Below are 21,805 nucleotides of genomic sequence, written 5' to 3' on the forward strand. Positions count from 1 at the left end.
TAGTCCCGCACGCGAGATTACATATGCGCCCACTTCAGGAGTGCCTAGCACGTCAGTGGAATCAGGCTCAAGGACAGTTGAAAGACCTAGTGTTGGTGAGCGGTCGGGCATACAACTCTCTGCATTGGTGGAATCCACAAAACCTTTGCAAGGGCCGACCGTTCCAAGAGCCTGTTCCACAAATAGTACTGACAGCGGACGCGTCTCTCCAGGGATGGGGAGCTCATGTACTCCACTACACAGTGCAGGGACTATGGACGACACAACAGAAGAAGATGCACATCAACCTTCTGGAACTGATGGCAATCTTCCTGGCCATGAAGGCTTTCAAAGTACATCTGTGCAACAAGGTCGTGTTGATCCGGACGGACAACATGACCGCAATGTACTACATACAGAAGCAGGGAGGGACACACTCTCCACAGTTGTCTCATCTGGCTCAGAGCATGTGGAAGTGGGCCATTCAGAGGAACATGTTCCTCATGGCGGAACACCTCCCCGGCAAGGACAACCAGATGGCGGATCTGCTCAGCAGACACAGCCACCAGATGCACGAGTGGGAGTTACACCCATCGGTACTCCAACCGTACTTCCAGCAGTGGGGTCACCCAGAAATAGACCTATTCGCGACAAGCGAAAACGCAAAATGCCAAAGCTTCGCCGCCAGATTCCCACACCCGCAGTCGCAGGGCAATGCGATATGGATGAACTGGTCCGGCAAATTTGCGTACGCTTTTCCTCCAGCACCGTTGATACCGCTGGTGGCTCGCAAACTCCGACAACACTCCCTGACACTCGTCCTAGTTGCTCCCACGTGGGCACGCCAGCCGTGGTACACCACCTTCCTCGAACTTTCCGTGGTACCGCATCAAAGGCTGCGGATCAAACCCGCGCATTTGACGCAGAACCATGGAGAGGTTCAGCACCCAGATCCGCAACAGCTGAACCTGGCGATCTGGCTCCTGAAGTCCTAGAGTTTGGCTATCTCAATCTGCCACCTGACTGTATGGACATCATCAAGGAGGCCAGGAGACCCACTACAAGAGCTTGCTATGCAGCCAAATGGAAACGGTTCGTCATTTATTGCGGTAATAATGACATTAACCCGCTGGACGCATCCATCCACAACATCATATGTTACCTCTTACACCTATACCGATGCAATCTGGCGTACACCTCTATACGGGTCCATTTGACCGCAATATCAGCCTATCTGCAAACCAGGCAGCACCTCTCTCTCTTCAGAGTGCCTGCCATCAAAGCATTCTTGGAAGGACTCAAACGAGTCATTCCACCTAGTCACCCACCGGCTCCAATGTGGAACCTCAACTTGGTCCTCACACGCCTGATGGGTCCACCCTTTGAACCTCTACACTCATGCGAGATTCAATTCCTTACCTGGAAAGTAGCCTTCCTGGTAGCGATCACTTCCCTAAGAAGAGTTAGTGAACTCCAGGCACTAACCGTTCAAGAGCCATTTATTCAGGTTCACGCCAACAGGGTCGTACTACGTACCAACCCCAAATTCATGCCCAAGGTAATATCGCAGTTCCACATGAACCAGACTATTGAACTGCCCGTTTTCTTCCAAAACCCACAAACTGTTGCAGAGAGGGCATTACATACACTAGATGTACGGAGGGCCCTCATGTACTACATCGACAGGACTAAACCCTTCAGGAAGACAAAACAACTGTTCGTTGCCTTTGCCCCACACCACAAAGGTAACGCCATCTCCAAAGCAGGGATAGCCAGATGGATAGTTAAGTGTATTCAAATCTGTTATCAAAAGGCAAAACGCACATTAACTATTCCACCACGAGCCCACTCAACACGCAAGTTGGGGGCTTCCATGGCCTTCCTAGGAAACATTCCCCTGCATGATATATGCAGAGCAGCCACATGGTCCACTACACACACATTTACAAAACACTATTGCGTAGATGTGCAGTCAAAACAGCAGGCAGCTGTAGGACAGGCTGTTCTCAAAACACTTTTTCAGACCGCTGCAGCTGGCACGGGTAGCCGCCGCCAATAGAGGGCACTGCTATGTATTCTATGCACAGATATGAATTCAGCAGCCCACATGCCTCGAACTGAATATGCTACTTACCAGTATGCATCTGTTCTTGGCATGTAGGGCTGCTGACATTCATATCGCCCTCCCTCCTCCCCGGCGCCTGTCGCAGCTGCAGCTCTCAGAATCATTGCAAGCATGGTCATCACTTTCTGTATCTACTCCATCACTGCCACAATGGCGAAAAACAATCTGAGGATGGAGAGGATGCCCATGCGCACTGTAGTCCAGGGGAGGAGTCACCTATCCAAGGATACTTCGAAGACTCTTCCAGGACAACAACGTGCAAACATCCGGACCCAACACTAGGCGGCGATCTATGCACAGATATGAATGTCAGCAGCCCTACATGCCAAGAACAGATGCATACTGGTAAGTAGCATATTCATTACTTACCTGTAATCCTAGTTCTCTTCCAGGGGTATCCTCATCAAAGTCATAAGGAACCCTCCCGCCTCCCCGGGCAAATGATCAAGATAAATGTCATCTTTGTTCCCTGTCCTTCGGGTCTCTGCAAAGAACATCTGACCTACCTCTACCTGTCACCCCTGAGGCATGATGGGAAGCTAGAGGTCATAGCTGCCCTAAAGGCACGTTGCCAGTTCTATTCTGTGTTTCTGTCTGTTAGCTTTTCAGCTTTCTACACTAGTTTTTTATGCAATGCAGCCTATGGTCTGGCAATGTTTTTCATTCCTCGTTGCAGGATTATGATTTCTATTGTGCATTAAAGCAGTTTACACATGGGTTTTCTTTCTCCCTACTTTATTGGAAGTGGATATATGTGCAAAGGAAATTCTTACAACATTACTCGGCCCTTAGTGTATGGAAGGCTGCATTGTGTTATTGTTATATATGTATATGTGTATGTATGTATATGTATGATTGCTCATGGTGTCTTTATCCTGATGTTGCGCCTTTCCTTTGGATGGTAAATCGTTGGGATTTCGTTGTGAATGTATATGTGTGTGTGTATATATATATATATATATGTGTATCTGTATATATATGTATTTAGAGCTGCATATGTTTTCCACATAATGTTTTATGTTTCCGGGGTCCCCGCGCATGGGTGGGAATATTCATGTGCTTATGACTTTGATGAGGATACCCCTGGAAGAGAACTAGGATTACAGGTAAGTAACTTATCCTTATGGTCAATCAGTACATTTTTTTTGTTGGAACAGGTCTACATAAATGTTTGCTAAATTTGGTGCTAGAATTGCACCCAAGGAAGTCTCTCCACATTGTTGAAAATAGGAGTTGTCAAATTTAAAGAAGTTGATGGTGAGTCTTGTAGTCAGTTATGGATTTAGTAGGGACATTGTGTGGTCTGGGCGTTTGTTGAACACATTTTCAATAATTTGTATGCTCTTGTTTGGGGATATTGGTGTAAAGAGATGTCTAAAGCGACCAACAGTTCTCTTCCAGGGGATCCTCATCAATAGTCATAAGCACTGAATATTCCCGCCCATGTGCGGGGAACCCGGAAATAATAAAATCATATATGTAAAAAACATACATATATACAGCTCTGTATATGTATAAACATATATTATTTTTTCCACGCAAATGCAGCCCCTAAAAAAGAAGGCTAGGCAATGTATAACTACACATCCAATAATACATATAGGTATAATAAAACACCTAAATCTTTTTTTTTTTCTTTTTTTTTTTAATGAGGTAAACACTCATGAGAAAGCAAAAAAGAGAAAAACTGTGGGAAACACAGAGCTAGCCTGCAGGCTGCATTGCAATACAATACCATAGAGACTGAAAAGCCCTGTATAGGTACAAACTGGCACCGTGCCTTTAAGGCAGCCCTGGCTTCCATATCCCATCATGCCTCAGGCGTGACAGTTAGGTCAGTTGTTCTTTCCGGCTCCTTCAGTCAGGACCCTGGAATTCAGCTCTCTTCTTTTTGGCTTTTTAGTCAAGAATTATTTGCAATATAGTGATTTTTTTGGACTTCCTCTTATTTATATCTGGGAAGAAGTCAGTATCCTGTATTTTTCTGACTGATTTTCTGCTATTTTTGTCAGAAAAATGCCTTCTTTATTTATCCCATGTCCATCTTGTGGGAAAAAGAAGGCTTCTTCAGACACACATGACGTGTGTGTTGTCTGCCTGCCGGATTCTCATTCTCCAGCAACATGTCATCATTGTAAAGACCTTTCTAAAAGGACTTTAAAGGAGAGAGAGAGGATTAGACTCTACGGCTTGTCAGAACGGTCGACGTCGAGGCAGCTGGTCCCTGTTTGCTCCCCATCGGCGTCGGGCTCGGCGTCGAAGACTCCAGCGGCGGGATCGTCGCTGAGAGGTGAGGAGTCAGGGGTAGTCATGCTGCAAAAAGAAAATCGTCGTCGACTTTAGATACAGCGGCGAAGCGGATGCAATCGTCGTCGACTACTTCGACGTCAAAGAGATCGGCGTCGAAGGATCGGCGTCACAGGTCGACGTCTAAGAGGCATCTTTCGACGTCAAGGGAAGATCGATCGACGTCGAAGCAGAGACATCGTTCGACGTCGAAGGAAGGACATCATTTGACGTCGAGGAATATGAGAGATCAGTCGACGTCGCAAGAGGTTTGTAGGCGTTCGACTCCGAAGTCTACGTCGACGTCGAGACCAAGATCACCGTCAAGACCAAGTTCGCCGTCGAGGAAAGATCGTTCGTCGGCGAAGAGAATGGCGACGTCGAGGCATTCGTCGTCGGAGCATTCGACGTCGAGGCAGGCGCCTCCGTCGGAGTCAACGTCGAGGCAGGTTCCTCCGTCGTTGCAGGTCTCCAAGGCTTTGGAGAAGTCCATAACATCGAGGCGAGATTCCCCGTCGGGGTCTAGACCTCTGTTCAGACCAAGTCCTCCGTCGACGACAAGATTCTCGACGTCGAGACAAGAAAAATCTCCTTTGATCCTCGAGGAGTCAAGTCCCAGGTCTCCGGTGATAGGCCTATCGCCGTCGAGGCGCTCCTCTGCAGAGGGTACTCAGGAGGTGTTGCATGTTCGCCTTACGATCCGGCCAGTTTCAAGGCGCAAATCTCCACATAGACTGGTATATACAACTTCGGAACATGATTCACCACGTCTTATATCTATCTCTCCTTCAGGATCAGAGGGCTCGAGTTCAAGGTCCGAGTCACCGGAAATTGTGAATCAATCTCCAGTGCCTGCAAGAGAAATTAGTCCGCTGGAAGAGGGACATGCGGTACCTCAAAGTCCCGCAAGAGAGACGCCTCAGGACTCGGCTATGTCTCACGCAGTCAAGGCCTCATTAACAAGGTTAAGAGATGCGGACTTCCCAGCGAGACCGGTCAGATCACGTTCTCGGGGAAGAGATTCTCGACGTCGCTCTCGAACACCAAGGAGGCGATCCAGATCCTCCTCGCTCAGGAGAGAGCCGACCAGATCGGAGAGAAGGCGCCGTAGGACCCCTTCTTCCTCCCCATCATCTAGATCATCCAGAAGGGATTATTCACCGACACTGTCGGAGACACCACCCTCCAGGGTATCTCCGGTGGATGATCTCTACTTTTCAGGAAGTATTGTGTAGAGGAGCTACAAAATTAAATATCCCTATGCCGGTTCAGGAGATCACCTCCTCCATAATCTTTGAAACTCTTCATGAAAAAGCAGTGTCACGTCCACTGTTGCCGTTAGTCCCTGGTTTGCTGCAACCAGTAATGGATATTTTTCTCACGCCAGCGACCACCAAATCTGCACCGGCGCGGATTCTGAAGAAGTACCGTCCTGCCCCGGAAGATCCTCTGTTCCTAAGATCAGATCCTCCACCGGACTCTGTCATCACCGCTGGTGCTAGAAAGACGCATGCAGTAGCGGGGTCTTCAACGGTGCCCCCAGATAAAGACAGTAAGACGCAAGACTCTTGGGGGAGGAGAGTTTGCGGTTCGGCATCTTCTAGCCTAAAGGTGGCCAGCGCCTCAGCGCTTCTGGGGCGCTATGATAGATCTTTGTGGGACTCTCTCCAGAGGTTCATTGAAAAAGTTCTATCAGAGGATAGACGGGACTTTGAAGAAATTTTGCACGAGGGGAGTCTGGTTTCTAACCAGGTCATAAGTGCAGCGGCAGATGGGGCAACACTAGCAGCACATTCATATGCCCATGGAATCACAGCCAGAAGATCATCTTGGCTCAGATTGACGGCCTTGAAGCCGGAAGCGCAGGCGAGAATTCTAAATCTGCCTTTCTCGGGCAATTCACTTTTTGGGTCTCATGCGGACGAAGAAATGGCCCGTATGAAAGCAGAACTGGAGACCATGAAAGCCGTGGGGCTTGAAAAGAGGAAAGAGTTTCGACGCCGCAGGGGAAATGACAGGCGTAACTACCAACAGAGGGTTCAAACCCCTCAGTGGCAGAAGAACCAGGACCAGCAAGGTCAAAAGAAGCAGCAGTACCAGTCCCGCAGACCATCCAGGGGACGCGGTAACAACAGGCAGTCAAACGCTGGAAACAAGGCCCCAGGGAAGCAATGAGGAACCGCTTCCTCCGATGCTGTCCACCGCTCCGGTGGGAGGAAGTGTTGTGCATCTTCCAGAGTGGCAATCCATCACAAAGGACAAGTGGGTTCTCAATATACTGCGGCATGGGTACTCGCTTCGTTTCCGAAGCCACCCTCCATCGATTCCTCCTGTTGATTCGGCCCAGCATCTAACGCAGCTCAGGGAAGAGGTGGCATCTCTTCTGCTCAAATCTGCAATAGAAAAAGTACCCAAAAACCAAAGAGGAAAGGGAGTTTACTCCAGATACTTTCTGATTCAAAAAAGGAGTGCGAAGGTAGATTTCAGACCCATTTTGGATCTACGGATACTGAACAAACACATAAGAAAGGAAAAATTTTGCATGCTGGCGCTCCACCAAATATATCCTCATCTCCGGTTGGGCGATTGGATGTGTTCGCTGGACCTTCAGGACGCATATTTCCATATTCCCATCCAACGGAATCATCGGAAATTTCTCAGGTTTGCGGTGGGGAACTCTCACTATCAGTTCAAGGTTCTTCCATTTGGCCTGAAGTCACAAAATGCGTGGCAGTAGTAGCGGCTGCTCTGAGGCGGGCAGGAGTCTTCGTCTACCCCTACCTAGACGACTGGCTAATAAAGGGTCCATCGCCTCAGAGTGTTCGATCGCAGCTGTCGCTCTGCCTGAACTTATGTCGCAAGTTGGGTCTCAGAGTGAATGTCAAAAAGTCCAAATTTTCACCAACGCAGAGGATCCACTACATGGGTGCAACTATAGACTCCGTAGTAGGAAAAGTGTTTCCTTCGGAGGAAAGACAGTCTTCCATTATTCTCAAAGGCAGGCAGATTCTATCCAACAATCTGTCGTCGGCAAGACAAATCTCATCTCTGCTAGGGGCCATGGCATCCTGCATTTTCCTAGTGCCCAATGCCAGGCTAAGGATGCGTCCTCTACAGCAAGACCTCGAGGACAAATGGGATCAAAGGAATTCCCTGTGGGAAGAAAATGTTTGCCTTTCCTCAGCGGCCAGGCAGTCAGTCAAGTGGTGGCTAAAGCCACTGAATCTACAAGTGGGGATCCCCTTCCATCAAGAACCCCCAACTCAGACCTTAATCACCGACGCATCCCTTCAAGGCTGGGGTGCGCATTTCGGGTCTCTGCAAACTCAGGGACGGTTGTCCAGCAGCGAGTAGTTGTACCACATCAACATGCTGGAGCTCAGGGCAGTCCACCTAGCCCTCAAAGCGTTCCTGCCTGCGATCACGACGAGTACCATTCTAGTACAGACGGACAATACCACCACAATGTACTACCTGAACAAGCAGGTTGGTACTCGATCCAGGACGCTCTCGCTGGAAGCTCAGTCCCTGTGGCACTGGATCCTAGCAAGGAACATCTCATTGAAAGCGGTGCACCTACCAGGAGAACTCAACGTGCAAGCGGATTTGCTCAGTCGTCATTTTCAAGAACCAGAGGACTGGGTAATAAACGACGAGGTGTTAGAAGACATCTTCGGGGAATGGGGGCGTCCGCAAGTGGACCTCTTCGCGGACGAGCACAACACAAAATGCCGAGGCTTCGCCTCAAGATTCCATCGACCAGGATCCCTAGGGAATGCCCTTTTGATAAATTGGTCAATGACATTTGTGTACGCTTTTCCGCCTCTCCCACTAATCCCCAAGGTGGTGACCAAGCTGCAGAATTCATCTGCCAAGATGATCCTCATAGCACCGGACTGGCCGAGGCAGTGGTGGTACACGGATCTCCTGCACATGTCGATCCGCCCCCACAAACGGCTGCCGTGCAGACTGGACTTGTTATCCAAGATGCAGGGGAAGATTTACCATCCCAGCCTTCCCTCGCTGAGCTTAACAGCATGGCTCCTTAAGTCCTCCAGTATGGACATCTGAACCTCCCTCAAGAGTGTATGTCCATACTTAAGGAAGCCAGGAGGCCTTCGACAAGACATTCCTACTTTTGTAAGTGGAAAAGATTTTACATTTGGTGTGCTCAGCACCATTATGATCCAACAAAATGCCAGGAGGATGTAATTTTGCCCTATCTTCTTCATTTAGCAAGGGCAGGGTTGAAATTTTCATCCATAAAGGTTCACCTAGCAGCCATAACAGCATACAGGCGTTCTTCATCGCAGCAGTCATTTTTTAAGTTACAGGTGGTGAAGGATTTCTTGCAAGGTCTCAAGAAAGTCTATCCCCCTGTTAGACCTCCCTCTTGGGAGCTAAACTTGGTTCTTTCAAGGCTCATGGGTTCTCCCTTTGAGCCTATTCATAAGGCTAGCCTACAGCACCTCACATGGAAGACAGCCTTTTCAATAGCCATCACTTCAGCACGGAGGGTCAGTGAGATACAGGCCCTCTGTTCTAAAGAACCCTACACTACGTTTCATCTCAATAGGGTAGTGATGAGGAGTCATCCTTCATTCCTGCCTAAGGTGGTATCGGACTTTCATGTAAATCAAGCCATCTCCTTGCCAACCTTTTTTCCCAACCCCTCCTCTCCGGCAGAGAGGGCGTTGCATTCTTTAGATGTCAAAAGGGTCCTACAATTCTATCTAGATAGGACTAAGAATGTTAGGAAATCTGATCAACTGTTTGTGAACTACAGGGTTGTCCGTATGGGCTTTGCTGCTTCCAAACGTTCCATTGCTAGGTGGATTGTTTCAAGTATTACATTGGCCTACCAACTGGCTCAGAAACCATTGGGGGCGCGCCCTAGAGCACACTCTACCAGAGGAAAAGCGGCTACCGCTGCTTTTCTCAATAATGTCCCACTCTCCGAGATCTGCAAGGCAGCCACTTGGAGATCTGTCCACACCTTTACCAGACACTATTGTCTGGATTCGGACACCAGAGCAGACACTCAAGTAGGACAAGCCTCCTTGAGGAATCTGTTCCATACATAATCAGTTTCATGATCTTCTTATTCCATGTGTGGTACAATCTTTTTTTCATTTGCCTGCAGGTGGAAGGTGAGCTTGCTACTCTATTCAGTGCTTATGACTACTGATGAGGATCCCCTGGAAGAGAAGGGTAAGTTACTTACCTGTAATCCTAGTTCTCTTCCAGGGGTATCCTCATCAAAGTCATAAGCAACCCACCCACCTCCCCAGGCAAATGAGAAGAAGGGTATTATTCATTATGGAAAGGATATATCTTTGTGTTTAGGACTACGGTCCCGCATAGAACAACTGACCTAACTGTCACCCCTGAGGCATGATGGGATATGGAAGCCAGGGCTGCCTTAAAGGCACGGTGCCAGTTTTTACCTATACAGGGCTTTTCAGTCTCGATGGTATTGTATTGCAATGCAGCCTGCAGGCTAGCAATGTGTTGTAGATCTGTGTTTCCCACAGTTTTTCTCTTTTTTGCTTTCTCATGAGTGTTTACCTCATTAAAAAAAAAAAGAGAGATTTAGGTGTTTTATTATACCTATATGTATTATTGGATGTGTAGTTATACATTGCCTAGCCTTCTTTTTTAGGGGCTGCATTTGCGTGGAAAAAATAATATATGTTTATACATATACAGAGCTGTATATATGTATGTTTTTTACATATATGATTTTATTATTTCCGGGGTCCCCGCACATGGGCGGGAATATTCAGTGCTTATGACTTTGATGAGGATACCCCTGGAAGAGAACTAGGATTACAGGTAAGTAACTTACCCTTCATTGTCCAGGTTGAAGGGGTGGTCTTCTCTGAGGTTAATCGTGTACTTACTGTCTTAAATGTAGTATTCGAGTGTCAGGAATATATTGCTTTAATGAACACATTAATATACTCCCCAAGGGGTTCCAGGATAAAAGAGTAGGTCTATCAGGATGAACCGGATCTTTGTGTTCGTGTGTATGATTCCGGAATGCTTCATGTTTAGATATTCAAACTTTCGGTGAGCCACATGCATGGCTGAAGGGAGAAAGGTATTAAAAGATACCAGGGCAACAACTAGTGCATTGATTTTGTTTTAAGTTCAGTGATGTGTGCCCCAATCTGTGTGCAGGTATGCTGTTTCACCAAAGGTGGTCTTGGATAATAGATAAATATATAAAGAGGAAAGTGGCATCTGTAAATAATATTGGCTTCTGTATTGTCTGAGTAACTCAACAGCGTTGTAGGCTATAGAGAATAATAATTTGTTTGCTTAGCGAAATGTTTTATGTTTCACTATTGTATTTCATGTGAAAATGTTTGAAAATCTCATGCCATTTGTTTTTTAATATAGAATTTTGAAGATAATGAATTTGCAACAAATTGGACGTAATTACTACAATGCAAATGACCCAATAAGTATTCCAAATCACAGGTTTGTAAAAGTTCATTCTTATTGTTGCAGTTTTTCTTTGATTTGCTTATGAAAGTTCCCATTATGTAGTTCTTCTATTAATTATTCTATTTATTTTTGTTTGTCAACTGCTATGTCTGCATTGATTCTTCTAAAGTTTTCACCTAGTCTGCTTCTTTAACTAAAACGAAATGTTATGATTTTTCTTTTTAAACTTTCCTGTGTATTTCATGAATTTACAAATGCTATTTGTCATGATGATTCTTTACTGAAAACCAATCTTTACAAAATCAGTGCAATTCTTTTCCTTTTGGATCAGTTTTTTCACTGACTTTGCTTTCGTTTATGAAAGCTTCTCAGCCCTCTCTCGCATCTTAACTGTCTTCTACCTGTTGCGTTGCAATTAATTCTTATTGACCTCCTACCTTTTATTTTTCCACGTCCATTTCTGTCTTAAGTTTTAGGTATTTATATATTCATACTTTTAACATTACTGATACGTCCTTGGCTTTCTTCATACCACTTTTCTCTGTCTTTGCGCTTCCCTGTTTTACATATGCCATATCAGACATAACCAACACCCCCCAGCACACTTTGGGTTGTCCTATTCATGTTTGTATTTAAAACCGATTCACATTGTTTTAAAAAGAACAAAAACGCAGCCAACCAGAGAGCAGCCCTTGAACCACTCTTCCCCTGCAGTGCCACCATCAGATTTTTAATGGCCTGTTGTGTGTGAGGTAGTCTGAGCAGTGGCCAGTCTACGGTGATTAACTTTTGACCTCGCTCTCTGAGAATGTTTCAAATTTTGAATCTTCAGGCAAGTTTGAGGTATCGCCTGTTTTTCCACTCACTGAACACCATGTCAGGGCGGGGTCCAAAAACAACTGTTTAGACCTTGTAAGTCTTGTGGGATACCAAATCTATTGTCAGAGGCTACTGTTCTAAACCCTCATCACAAACCAAAGGGATGTAAGCATTGCAGTGCCCTTTCTGTGAAAACTTTGAAGTGTAGTGAGGCTAGACTATTTCTGTGGCTTCAGAAGACTACGACCTTGGGGTGATACTGCTTCTGGTAATGAAAGCCAGGCTATAGCTTCGGCTACCAGAGAGCGTAAAAATTAGGATACTAACTCATTCGAGGAATCATTTAAGAGGGTAAAATCTAACAAGTCAGCAGTGGCTGATAAAATATCAATGAATAAGGTTTCTGTCAACTCCCTCTCTTGAAAAAGCATTCTAAAAAACATCCCAGCCTGTTAAATGTTTTTAAATAGTCTTCTGGTATAATTTGATTGACTGATCTGCTGTTGTACATTGTTGATGAGTGGTGCGTTGAAGCCATACTGCAAAGATGTTGATGGAAATAACTATGTGTATGACCATAAGATTGCAACCCCTTCCTCGTCATTGAGACTGACATCGACTGCTTTGTCGACTAGCTCTTTATCATAAATGGCTACATTGACACCATAGCAAAAGTAAGCATCATTGTTCTTGAACCTTGCTCACTTTACCACTGGATTCAAGCTAGCCTGGCTAGACAGGTCAAGACTGATTTTCATATGGCTGGGTCTGAACTGGGGTGGCAAAGGCAGCTAAAGAACGATGATGGATTCAACCCATATCTGTGACTGGGGGTGAGTGTCTGAAAAGTTTCAGCGCTCCGTCCATATCCTTGTGTTTTCTTAATCAAAAGGCTATTCTAGTGACTGGAGAAAGGCCATTTTCCATGATCTATTTGAAATCCGCTTCATGGATAGGTGCAAACAAATATCTCATCAGCGGTTTTCAATTTCAAAGTTACAAGTGGCAAGTTTACCTGAGGTTATACTCTGAAGAGATCTTAATAAGTTCCTTGAGTAGTCTGTTAGACCAGACCGAGATGTTAACTTGCTCTACGAAATCTTGAGTTCTCTTCCAGGGGACCCTCCTCAATGGTCAGAAGCACTGAAAACTGAAAGACCGAAGACGGCAGTTTCAACATCGAGTTGGGTAAAAGACCCTCCATTGACGTCAACCAGGCGACATTCAACGTCGAGGGGCAGGTCTCAGTCAGCATTGGCTAAATGGTTGACGTCGAGGCTGGACACTCTGTTGCCGCACCCCCTTAGGCGGTCGACGTCGAGGCACAAGTCTCCGTCAAGGTCTGCTCATAGTTCGACGTTGAGGCATAAGACTGTCTGCTTCGTCTCAAAGAAGATCGATGTCCAGACACACAACTTCGGCGCAGAGGCGCTTAACGTCGAGACATAGGTCTCCGTCAGCACAGAGACCGTCGACTTCGAAGCAGAGGACGCGTCAATGGCATCAGGGAGACGGTCGATGTCGAGGCACTAATCTGCTCCCAGAGAAAGATCGACGTTGACGCTTTGGTCTTGAGCTGGCTCACGTTCAGTGAGCATCTCTCCGTCGCCATCACAGACGTCTAGGTCAGAATCTCACCGCACGTTGTCCAGATGCTCTTAGTCATCCTCAAGATCACCGGTGGTTATCGCGATGTTGAATAGCCCGGCGTCTTCACCTATACGCCCCAGTTCCTCTGAGGATTCTGCACGGACAGACCGAGATCTCCATCTGCACATTACCCACGTTCACCTGAGGCTCTTGTGCATGTAGAGAGGCAAAAATCTTCATCTTTACACCTCTTGCCTACATGGTTGTTACCTCTGCATTACTGGCAGAAAGTTGATGCTGCACAATGAAGGTGTTTCAGCCCTCTGCACAGGTCTCCTCTAACCCGACTGGTACAAGCTATAGATGTTGCACGCATACTCCTGCTCCCTTTTTGAGGAGATCCAGATCTCGAGGAAAAATACACAAATCTCCAACACGTTCACCCTTTTCCACCCATTACTCGAAGAGGGACTACTCCCCGACTCTGACAGACAGCCCACCGATGAGGATCTCTCCGGTGGATGACGTCAGTACCTTCCAGGAAGTTCTATCCAGAGGCACAAGCAAATTAAACATCGCTATGCCCACTCATCAGAGCTCATCCTAAGTGATCTTTGAGACCATGCATTAGAGCTTGGCAGCCAGGGCATTGTTACTTTTGGTTCCGGGGCTACTTCAACCGGTGATGGACGTCCTTCTTACACTGGCGAGACTCAAGACTGAGCCAGCGAGGGTCTTGAAGAATTAAAGGCCCCAAGAAGAGGATCCATTATTTCTCAGATCTGACCTACCACCAGACTGTTATTATCGCTGCGGCTAAAAAGGCACATGCAGTAGTCTCCTCATCTACAGTTCCACTGGATAAGGAGAGCAGAGCACAGGATTTCTGGGGGAGAAAAGTCTGAGGCATGTTAGCTTCCATGCCGAAAGTTTCTAGTGCGTCGGCGCTGTTGGGGCACTATTGCAGACCCTTGTGGGATTCCCTCCAAAGATTCCCAGAAAAACTGCCAAGGGAAGACCGCAGGGATTTTGAGGAGATTTTGCAGGAAGACCGCTTAGTGGCAAACCAAGTGATCAGCGCTGCAGCTGATGGAGCGACGCTGTCTGCACACTCCTACGCGCATGGAATCTGCGTCAGAAGATCATCCTGGCTCCATCTTACTGCGCTAAAATCGGAAGCACAGTCTCGATTTCTCCATCTCCCTTTTTGAGGCTCATCTTTGTTTGGCACTCACACTGATGGGGAAATGTCGAGGATGAAGACAGAGCTTGATACCCTGAAGGCGGTTGGTTTTGAGAAAAAGAAAGACTTCTGACGCCGCTACAGGTCCTACGATCAAAGCAATGCCAAAGGGGATGATGGACGGAGCGTTTGAGCAAATCAAACTCACCCCCAGTCAACTGATCTGATTAGATCAAACACTCACCCCCATCATCCACTTTGGTATCGCTTTGTTCGCTTTAAGTTGGCAGGGTATGCCCAGACGTGGGTCCCTTGCTCATTTTGCCACTGAATTCAAGATAGCCTGCCTGATGAGGGTTATGAACCCGAAACCGGTCCCAGGATGCTTGTTTCCGGTCCAGGGAAGACATGGCTTGGCAGTTCGGGCTGGACTGCTCCCATGAGGCACAGGGTCAGAGTGCACAGGTCGTACGATCAGCAGCCCTTCCATCAGAGGGTTCAAACCCCTTGCTGGCAGAAGCAACAACATCGGGGTCAATCGAAATCCCATTTCCAGGGCCGTCGTGCCCCCAGAGGAAGAACCACCCATCGACAGTCTACTGCCTCAACGAAAACACCAGCTAAACAATGAGTGACCGCTCCCCCCCCTCCCTCCCCCCATCGCTGTTTCCCACTCCAGTGGGGGGGGGGGGGGGGGGGAGTATTGCCAATCCTCTAGAAGAGTGGCGTGGTATCATAAAAGACCAATGGGTGTTAGCTACGCTGCAGATTGGGTACTCTACGTTTTCGACATCGACCTCCCTCGAATCCGCCATTAAAAACATGCCACCAGATGAAAATACTAAAACGGGGAAGTATCTATCCTTCTGCGAAAGTCAGTTATCGAGAAGGTTCCTTTATCGCGACGAGGTCAAGGAGTATATTCAGGATACTTCCTAGTGAAGAAGAAAGGTCGGAAATCCGAATACTGACCTATTGTAGACTTTCGGACACTCAACAAGTCCATCAAAAAAGAGAAGTTTCCCCGAATAGGCGAGATATCACTGGTCGATGCAAAGTGATGTATACTGTCATGCGCAGAAAAAAGGAGCTCTCTGTTTTTCACCATGTCATGTATGTCCCACGACACTTTCACTGGACCTCTACTCTACTGAACCTGATGCAAATGTGTAATGTTACATGTTTAAACTTCAATAAAAATATTTACAAAAAAAAAAAAAAGAGAAGTTTCGCATAATAGCTATTCATCAAATATATCCACGTCTGCAACAGGGAGATTGGATGTGTTCGCTGGATCTGCAAGATGCATACTTTCATGTCCCTGTCAGTCCACATCAGAGTTCCTACGGTTTCTGGTCCCATTATCGGTTCAAAGTGCTGTCCTTTGGGATGAAATCAGCTCCCCGAGTGCTTATAAAGTGCAAGGCTGTAGTGGCAGCCTCTTTACGACGCAGAGGCACCCCACACAGACACCATGAGGAATCATGAGGAATCATTTCCAACAGTTTCTAGACCTTTGGCAGCTGCTGGGTCTCCATGTCAACTTTAAAAAATTGACTCTGCAACCCACACAAATAATTCATTATCTGGGTGCGACAGTAGACTCCGCCGTAATATCTATCACACTGAAAGGGAAGCGGATTCTAAGCACCAACTTTCCGTTGGATTGCATCTCTCCTAGGGTCTATGGCATCCTGCATTTTTCCTGTCCCAAATGCCAGGCTGAGAATGCGTCCTTTACAGCAGGATCTGAAGGACAAATGGGATCAAAGAACTGCTCGGTGGGACAACAGGATACAACTGCCAGAAGCAGCCAGGTCATCCCATGGTGGATGCGGCAGGAGAATCTACTGGTACGGATTCCCTTCCATCAGACACCTCCCTCCCAATCTTTGATCACGGATGCCTCCCTTCATGGTTAGGGAGCTCACGTGGGGCCCCTCTAGACTCAAATTCGATGGTCAACAAAAGAGCAGTTGTACAACATTAACATGCTGGAACTGAGGGCGGTGCATCTGGCTCTCAAGGCTTTCCTCTTTGATTCAGACCAACTCCATTCTAGTACAGATGGACAATACGACCACCATGTACTACCTGAACAAGCAGGGAGGAACTCTATCGAGTACCCTATTGTTGGAAGCTCAGGCTCTCTGGCATTGTCTGAGCGCGGAATATATCGATGACCACAATACACCTTCCAGGAGAGCAGAATTCACAAGCAGACGCTCGGTCGGCACTTCTAGGACAAGCAGGACTGGGTTCTAAACGACGAAGTCATCTAGGACATTTTCCAAGAATTGGGTCGTCCAAGCATCGACCTGTTGGCGGACGACACAAACCGAAAATGCTGAGACTTCGCCTCAAGGTACTACCGGCCAGGGTCGAAAGGGAATCCCCTTTTGATCAGCTGGTCAGGGGCATTTGTGTACTCCTTTTAACCTCTTCCACACATCCCGAATGTGATGACCAAACTCTCGCACTCAGACACAAGAATGTTTCTTATTGCTCTGGATTGGCCATGACTGTGGTGATACCCAGACCTTTTGCACGTGTCAGAATTCCCACACAGGAGACTGCCGTGCAGACCGGACCTGCTGTCCCAAGATGACCAGAAGCATTCATCAACCCAATCTTTCCTCACGGAGCATGGGAGCATGGCTCCTGAGGTCCTCCAGTATGGCCATTTAGGGCTTCCTCAAGACTGCATGACCATCTTGAAAGAAGCTAGAAAACCCGCCACAAGGCACTCCTATGCTTGTAAATGTTTTTATTTATGATGTACAAAATAATTGTAATCCTACCAAGGGACAAGAGGAAGTGATTTTACCATACCTGCTTCACTTAGCGAAGGCAGGCCTAAAATAGTCTTCCATTAAGGTGCACCTAGCTGCCATTATGGTATAAAGACGCTCTCCTCTTTTTTCAGCTACAGGTAGTAAAGGACTTCTTACAAGGTCTAAAGAAGGTCTACCCTCTTGTTCGGCCTACTTTACCTCCCTGGGAGCTGAACTTGGTTCCATCTAAATTGATGGGTCCCCCATTTGAGCCTATCCACAAAGCAACCCTGCAACACCTTACGTGAAAGGTAGCTTTCTTAGTGGCGATTACCTCCGCTCGCAGGGTTAGCGATATTCAAGCTCTGCTCAAAAAAACCATACACGGTGTTCCATCTCAATAGTTGTGTTAAGAATCCATCCCTCTTACCTTCCGAAGGTGGTATCAGATTTTCATGTCAACCAAACCATTTCACTACCGACCTTTTTTCCTAATCCCGCTACTCCAGCTGAGAGGTCCCTTCACTGATTAGACATGAAAAGGGTTTTAAAGTTCTACTTGGACAGGTCTAAATCAATTAGAAAATCTGATCAACTATTCATTAATTAAGGGTCTATCAGAACAGGTTTTCCAGCCTCCAAGCGTTCCATCTCCAGGTGGATGTTTTCATGTATCAAATTGGCTTATCAGTTAGCAAAAAGCCACATTGGTCTACTCCCAAGGCTCATTTCACTAGAGGAAAAGCGGCTACAACTGCTTTCCTTAATAATGTACCGATCTGAGATCTGTAAAGAAGCTCTATACATACATTTACAAGACACCTAAGTAGGCCTTGAGGAATCTGTTCAAACACTGATTAATTTCGGTCGTTAGTTGGGTCATTCCTTCTCATTTTCCCGCAGGCGGAGGATGGGCTTGCTATTCTAATCTGAAAGAAACACGTTAGTTAGATTCCTCACCTTAAAATATCCCCAGGCATCAGGCTCGATCCGGAAAGATTTTTCGTCCGCAATACCCCTTGCGCGTTGCTAGGCGTCTTCTGCGGCTCCCCGTCCGCCGTCGGCGTCGTGCGCCGGAATGACGTCGTCGGAGTACTTGGACGCCACCCTCGCGCGCTGACGTCAGTTCTTCTTTTTTACGCGCCAGACAGCGCCGATCCGGGAAGAGCTTACCCCTTAGTCAATTTTTGACTAAACTTTTTGACTCTTTGTGGTCTTTTGTCGACTCGACACTGGTGCCGGTAGGATGCCTGGATTTATGGCCTGTGACGCCTGTCATCGCCTGATGTCGGTGACGGATCACCATCGCCGGTGCCTTTACTGCCTGGGGGCCGACCACGACGCGGAGTCGTGCCCAGATTGTCCGGCCTTGACCTTGAAGGCTAGGCGGGAGCGGTCCCGTAAGCTTCTCGAGCTTCGGCACTCTGCTCCGGGCCGCTCACGGTCCAGGTCCAGGAGGAGGTCCAAGGACCGGTCGCGGAGCCGCAGTCATCAACATCGCTCGTCGGGCTCCCAGTCTTCGGGTAAGTCGATGCGATCAAAGAAGTCCAAGAGGCGACACCGCTCTTCGGACTCCCCTCGCCGGTTGCGCGACTCTGCCGAGGGTCAGGTTGGTCCCACCCCTGCGGCTCCGCCGGAGCCGCAGGAGCCGCGTCCATCTCCATACCAGCCAGTCCCTGGGACTGACGCGACTCCGGCGGAGGTCAGTGCCTTCCTCTTGGCCATGAGGGGCCTGGCTCCGCCGTCGATGCCAGCCGGCGCGCCTTCGGGCCCCGCGGGCTCTACTGGGTGACCTCGCGTGCCGGCGGCTCCGGCCCCGGCGCAGTCTACTACTTCGGTCCCGACGCCGCAGGTCCCTGAGGGATCCAGGCCTGGATCTCTGTCGGCGCCGGTGGACCTCACGACTCCTCCGCCGACACCTGTTCCACCTCTGGCGCCGTCTTCGGACGACGGCGTTCCCCGGTTTAGCCCCTGTCCGGACCAGACGCCGGCATGGCGCCGCCCGACGCCGTACCAGACGCCAATGGATGACCAATTCATCTACCGTCCGGCTCCGATTGTTCCTCCTGTTTATCAGGAATTGGATGACGGGGGCGACTGGGAGGGGTCTGAGGACCCTATGGCCCTCCAGGGTCAACTTTCACAGGACTGGGCAGATGAACTGGGGGATGCCAGTGGTCTGGACACTTGGCCGGACGCTGGCTTCATCTCTCCTCCGACTGTGGCTTCGGAGGAAGGTGCAGCTTTTTCAGTGGTGCTGCGCAAGGCGGCCGAAGCCCTGGGGCTCGAGTTGCCTGCTGTGGCCGTGAGGACTAATATTCTCACAGAGGTGTTTCAACCGTCAGCAAGCTCCACAGAACCTCTGCTGCAGTTCAATGAGGCCCTCGTCGACGTTCTGCAGGGCACTTGGTCCAAGCCCTCCACAGTTAACTCCTGTGGATCGGAACGTGGCCCGGCGCCACCATCCTGCTCCGAGCGACCCCAGTTTCCTGTCCCAACACCCCACCCCCGAGAGCCTAGTTATCCAGGCCTCCACTTCCCAATCCTCCTTCCCGTCCGCTCCTCCGGATCGGGAATCCAAGAGGCTGGAACAGTTCGGAAAGAAACTGTTCTCTTCCCTGAGTTTGGGCCTGCGGTCTTTGAACACCGCTTGCATCTTGGACCGTTTCTCCCACTCTGGGAAGGGTGATTTCCACCACGGTGGCGCTCCGGCGCCACGCCTGGCCGAGGTCCACGTCTTTTTCGGGGGATGTCCAGAGTACCCTCATGGATATGCCCTTTGATGGCGCTCGCCTTTTTGGTGAGAAGGCGGATAGTGCGCTGGCTCGTTTTAAGGACCCCCAGGCTACGGCCACGTCCTTGGGTCTCTCGGCCCCACGGCCGCACACTTCCGCCTTTTGCCCCTTTCGTGGCCAAGGAAGGGGCGCCTCCTCAAGTTCGCCTAGCCACCGGCCGCGGAACCAACCTGCACGCGGTTGAGGACGTGGGTTCTGCCGTGGCGGTTCTAGAGGACAATGTGCCGGTCAGTCCACATCCACCCCGGCACCATCTGCCTCAAAGCCCTCCTAGTCCGAGCTTTCAGGCCCATTCCACGCCAGTGGGCGTCAGAGTTCGCCATCACCTGCTCCACTGACGGTCCATCACTTCGGACAGGTTGGTGCTGCAAATCGTCCGAAGGGGCTACTCCCTCCCCTTCGAGACGACCCCTCCAGCCATGCCACCGCAGTGCCACCGTATATCGGAGGATCACTTAAATCTTCTGCGGGAGGAAGTTACGGCCCTCTTGGCCAAAGAGGCCGTCGAGGGCGTTCCTGGTCCAGAAGTAGGCCATGGTTGCTATTCCCACTACTTTCTGGTTTCCAAGAAGGGCAAAGGGGGCCTACGCCCTATCTTGGACCTCAGGAGCGTCAACGCCTTCCTCCGGAAGGAACGGTTCAAGATGCTAACTTTAGCTCAGGTTCTGGCTGCCCTCGACCCTGGAGACTGGATGGTTGCGTTGGACTTGCAGGACGTCTATTTTCACATCCCCGTCCTGCCGGCCCACCGGCGTTACTTGCGGTTCACGGTGGGTCAGGAGCACTTTCAGTTCACCGTGCTCCCCTTCGATCTCACCAGTGCCCCTCGGGTGTTCACAAAGGCTATTGCGGTGGTCGCAGCTCATCTGCGCAGATCAGGGGTTCCAGTCTTCCCCTATCTCGACGACTGGCTGTTAAAGGCGGGCTCGCCCCAGCATGTCGTCTCCCACCTCCAGACTACGGCCGACCTCCTGCATTTGCTGGGGTTCTCCATCAATGTGCCGAAGTCGCACCTGAGACCCTCCCAGAAGCTCCTCTTCATCGGAGCGGTTCTGGATTTGGCGCAGTTCCGGGCCTATCCTCCGGAACATCGGGTCTGGGATATTCAGGCTCTGATTCCCATCTTTCGGGCTCTATCCTGGGTTTCGGTCAGGTTGGTGCTGCGGCTTCTGGGGCTGATGGCCTCCTGCATCCTGTTGGTGCATCACACCAGGTGGCGAATGCGGGCTCTGCAGTGGGACCTGAAGTTTCAGTGTGCCTAGCACCGGGGCAACCTGTCCGACCATGTCTTGATCTCGGAGGGCACTGCGAAGCAGTTGCAGTGGTGGCTCACAGACCGCGATTGGGTCAGCGGCAGATCCCTCTCCCTACCCCAACCGGAGCACGTAGTAGTGACGGATGCGTCCCTCCTGGGATGGGGGGGGCCACATGGGGGTGGCGGAGATCAGAGGACTCTGGTCTCCGGCGGAGACTCTGCTCCATATCAACCTTTTGGAGCTGAGAGCAATCCGGCTTGCACTGAAGGCATTCCTTCCCGTTGTCCGGGGAAGTGTGGTGCAGGTGTTCACGGACAACAACACCGCCATGTGGTATTGCAACAAACAGGGCGGGGTGGGGTCGTGGACCCTTTGTCAGGAGGCTCTGCGCCTCTGGACATGGCTGGAACACCAGGGCATCACCCTGGTGGTTCAACATCTGGCGGGCTCTCTGAACGCCAGAGCAGACGAACTCAGCCGCCGGTGCATGATGGATCACGAATGGCGTCTAAACTCTGACATAGCTCAAGGTCTCTTTCTGCAGT

At 49.2% G+C, this 21,805-nt stretch overlaps 1 protein-coding gene across 2 annotated transcripts in view; it reads left to right on the plus strand.

Moving 5' to 3' along the window:
* The window catches only part of PIWIL1 (piwi like RNA-mediated gene silencing 1), a 1,168,338-nt gene that overhangs the window by 360,394 nt on the left and 786,139 nt on the right, over positions 1 to 21,805 (plus strand). For both annotated transcript variants that reach the window (XM_085633654.1, XM_085633653.1), the window contains exon 7: positions 10,796 to 10,876. In XM_085633654.1, the coding sequence (XP_085489780.1) occupies positions 10,796 to 10,876 (81 nt within the window). The remainder of the gene's footprint in view (positions 1 to 10,795; positions 10,877 to 21,805) is intronic.

This window comes from Triturus cristatus, chromosome 11 (genome assembly GCF_964204655.1).
Source record: "Triturus cristatus chromosome 11, aTriCri1.1, whole genome shotgun sequence".
Classification (NCBI taxonomy): domain Eukaryota; kingdom Metazoa; phylum Chordata; class Amphibia; order Caudata; family Salamandridae; genus Triturus; species Triturus cristatus.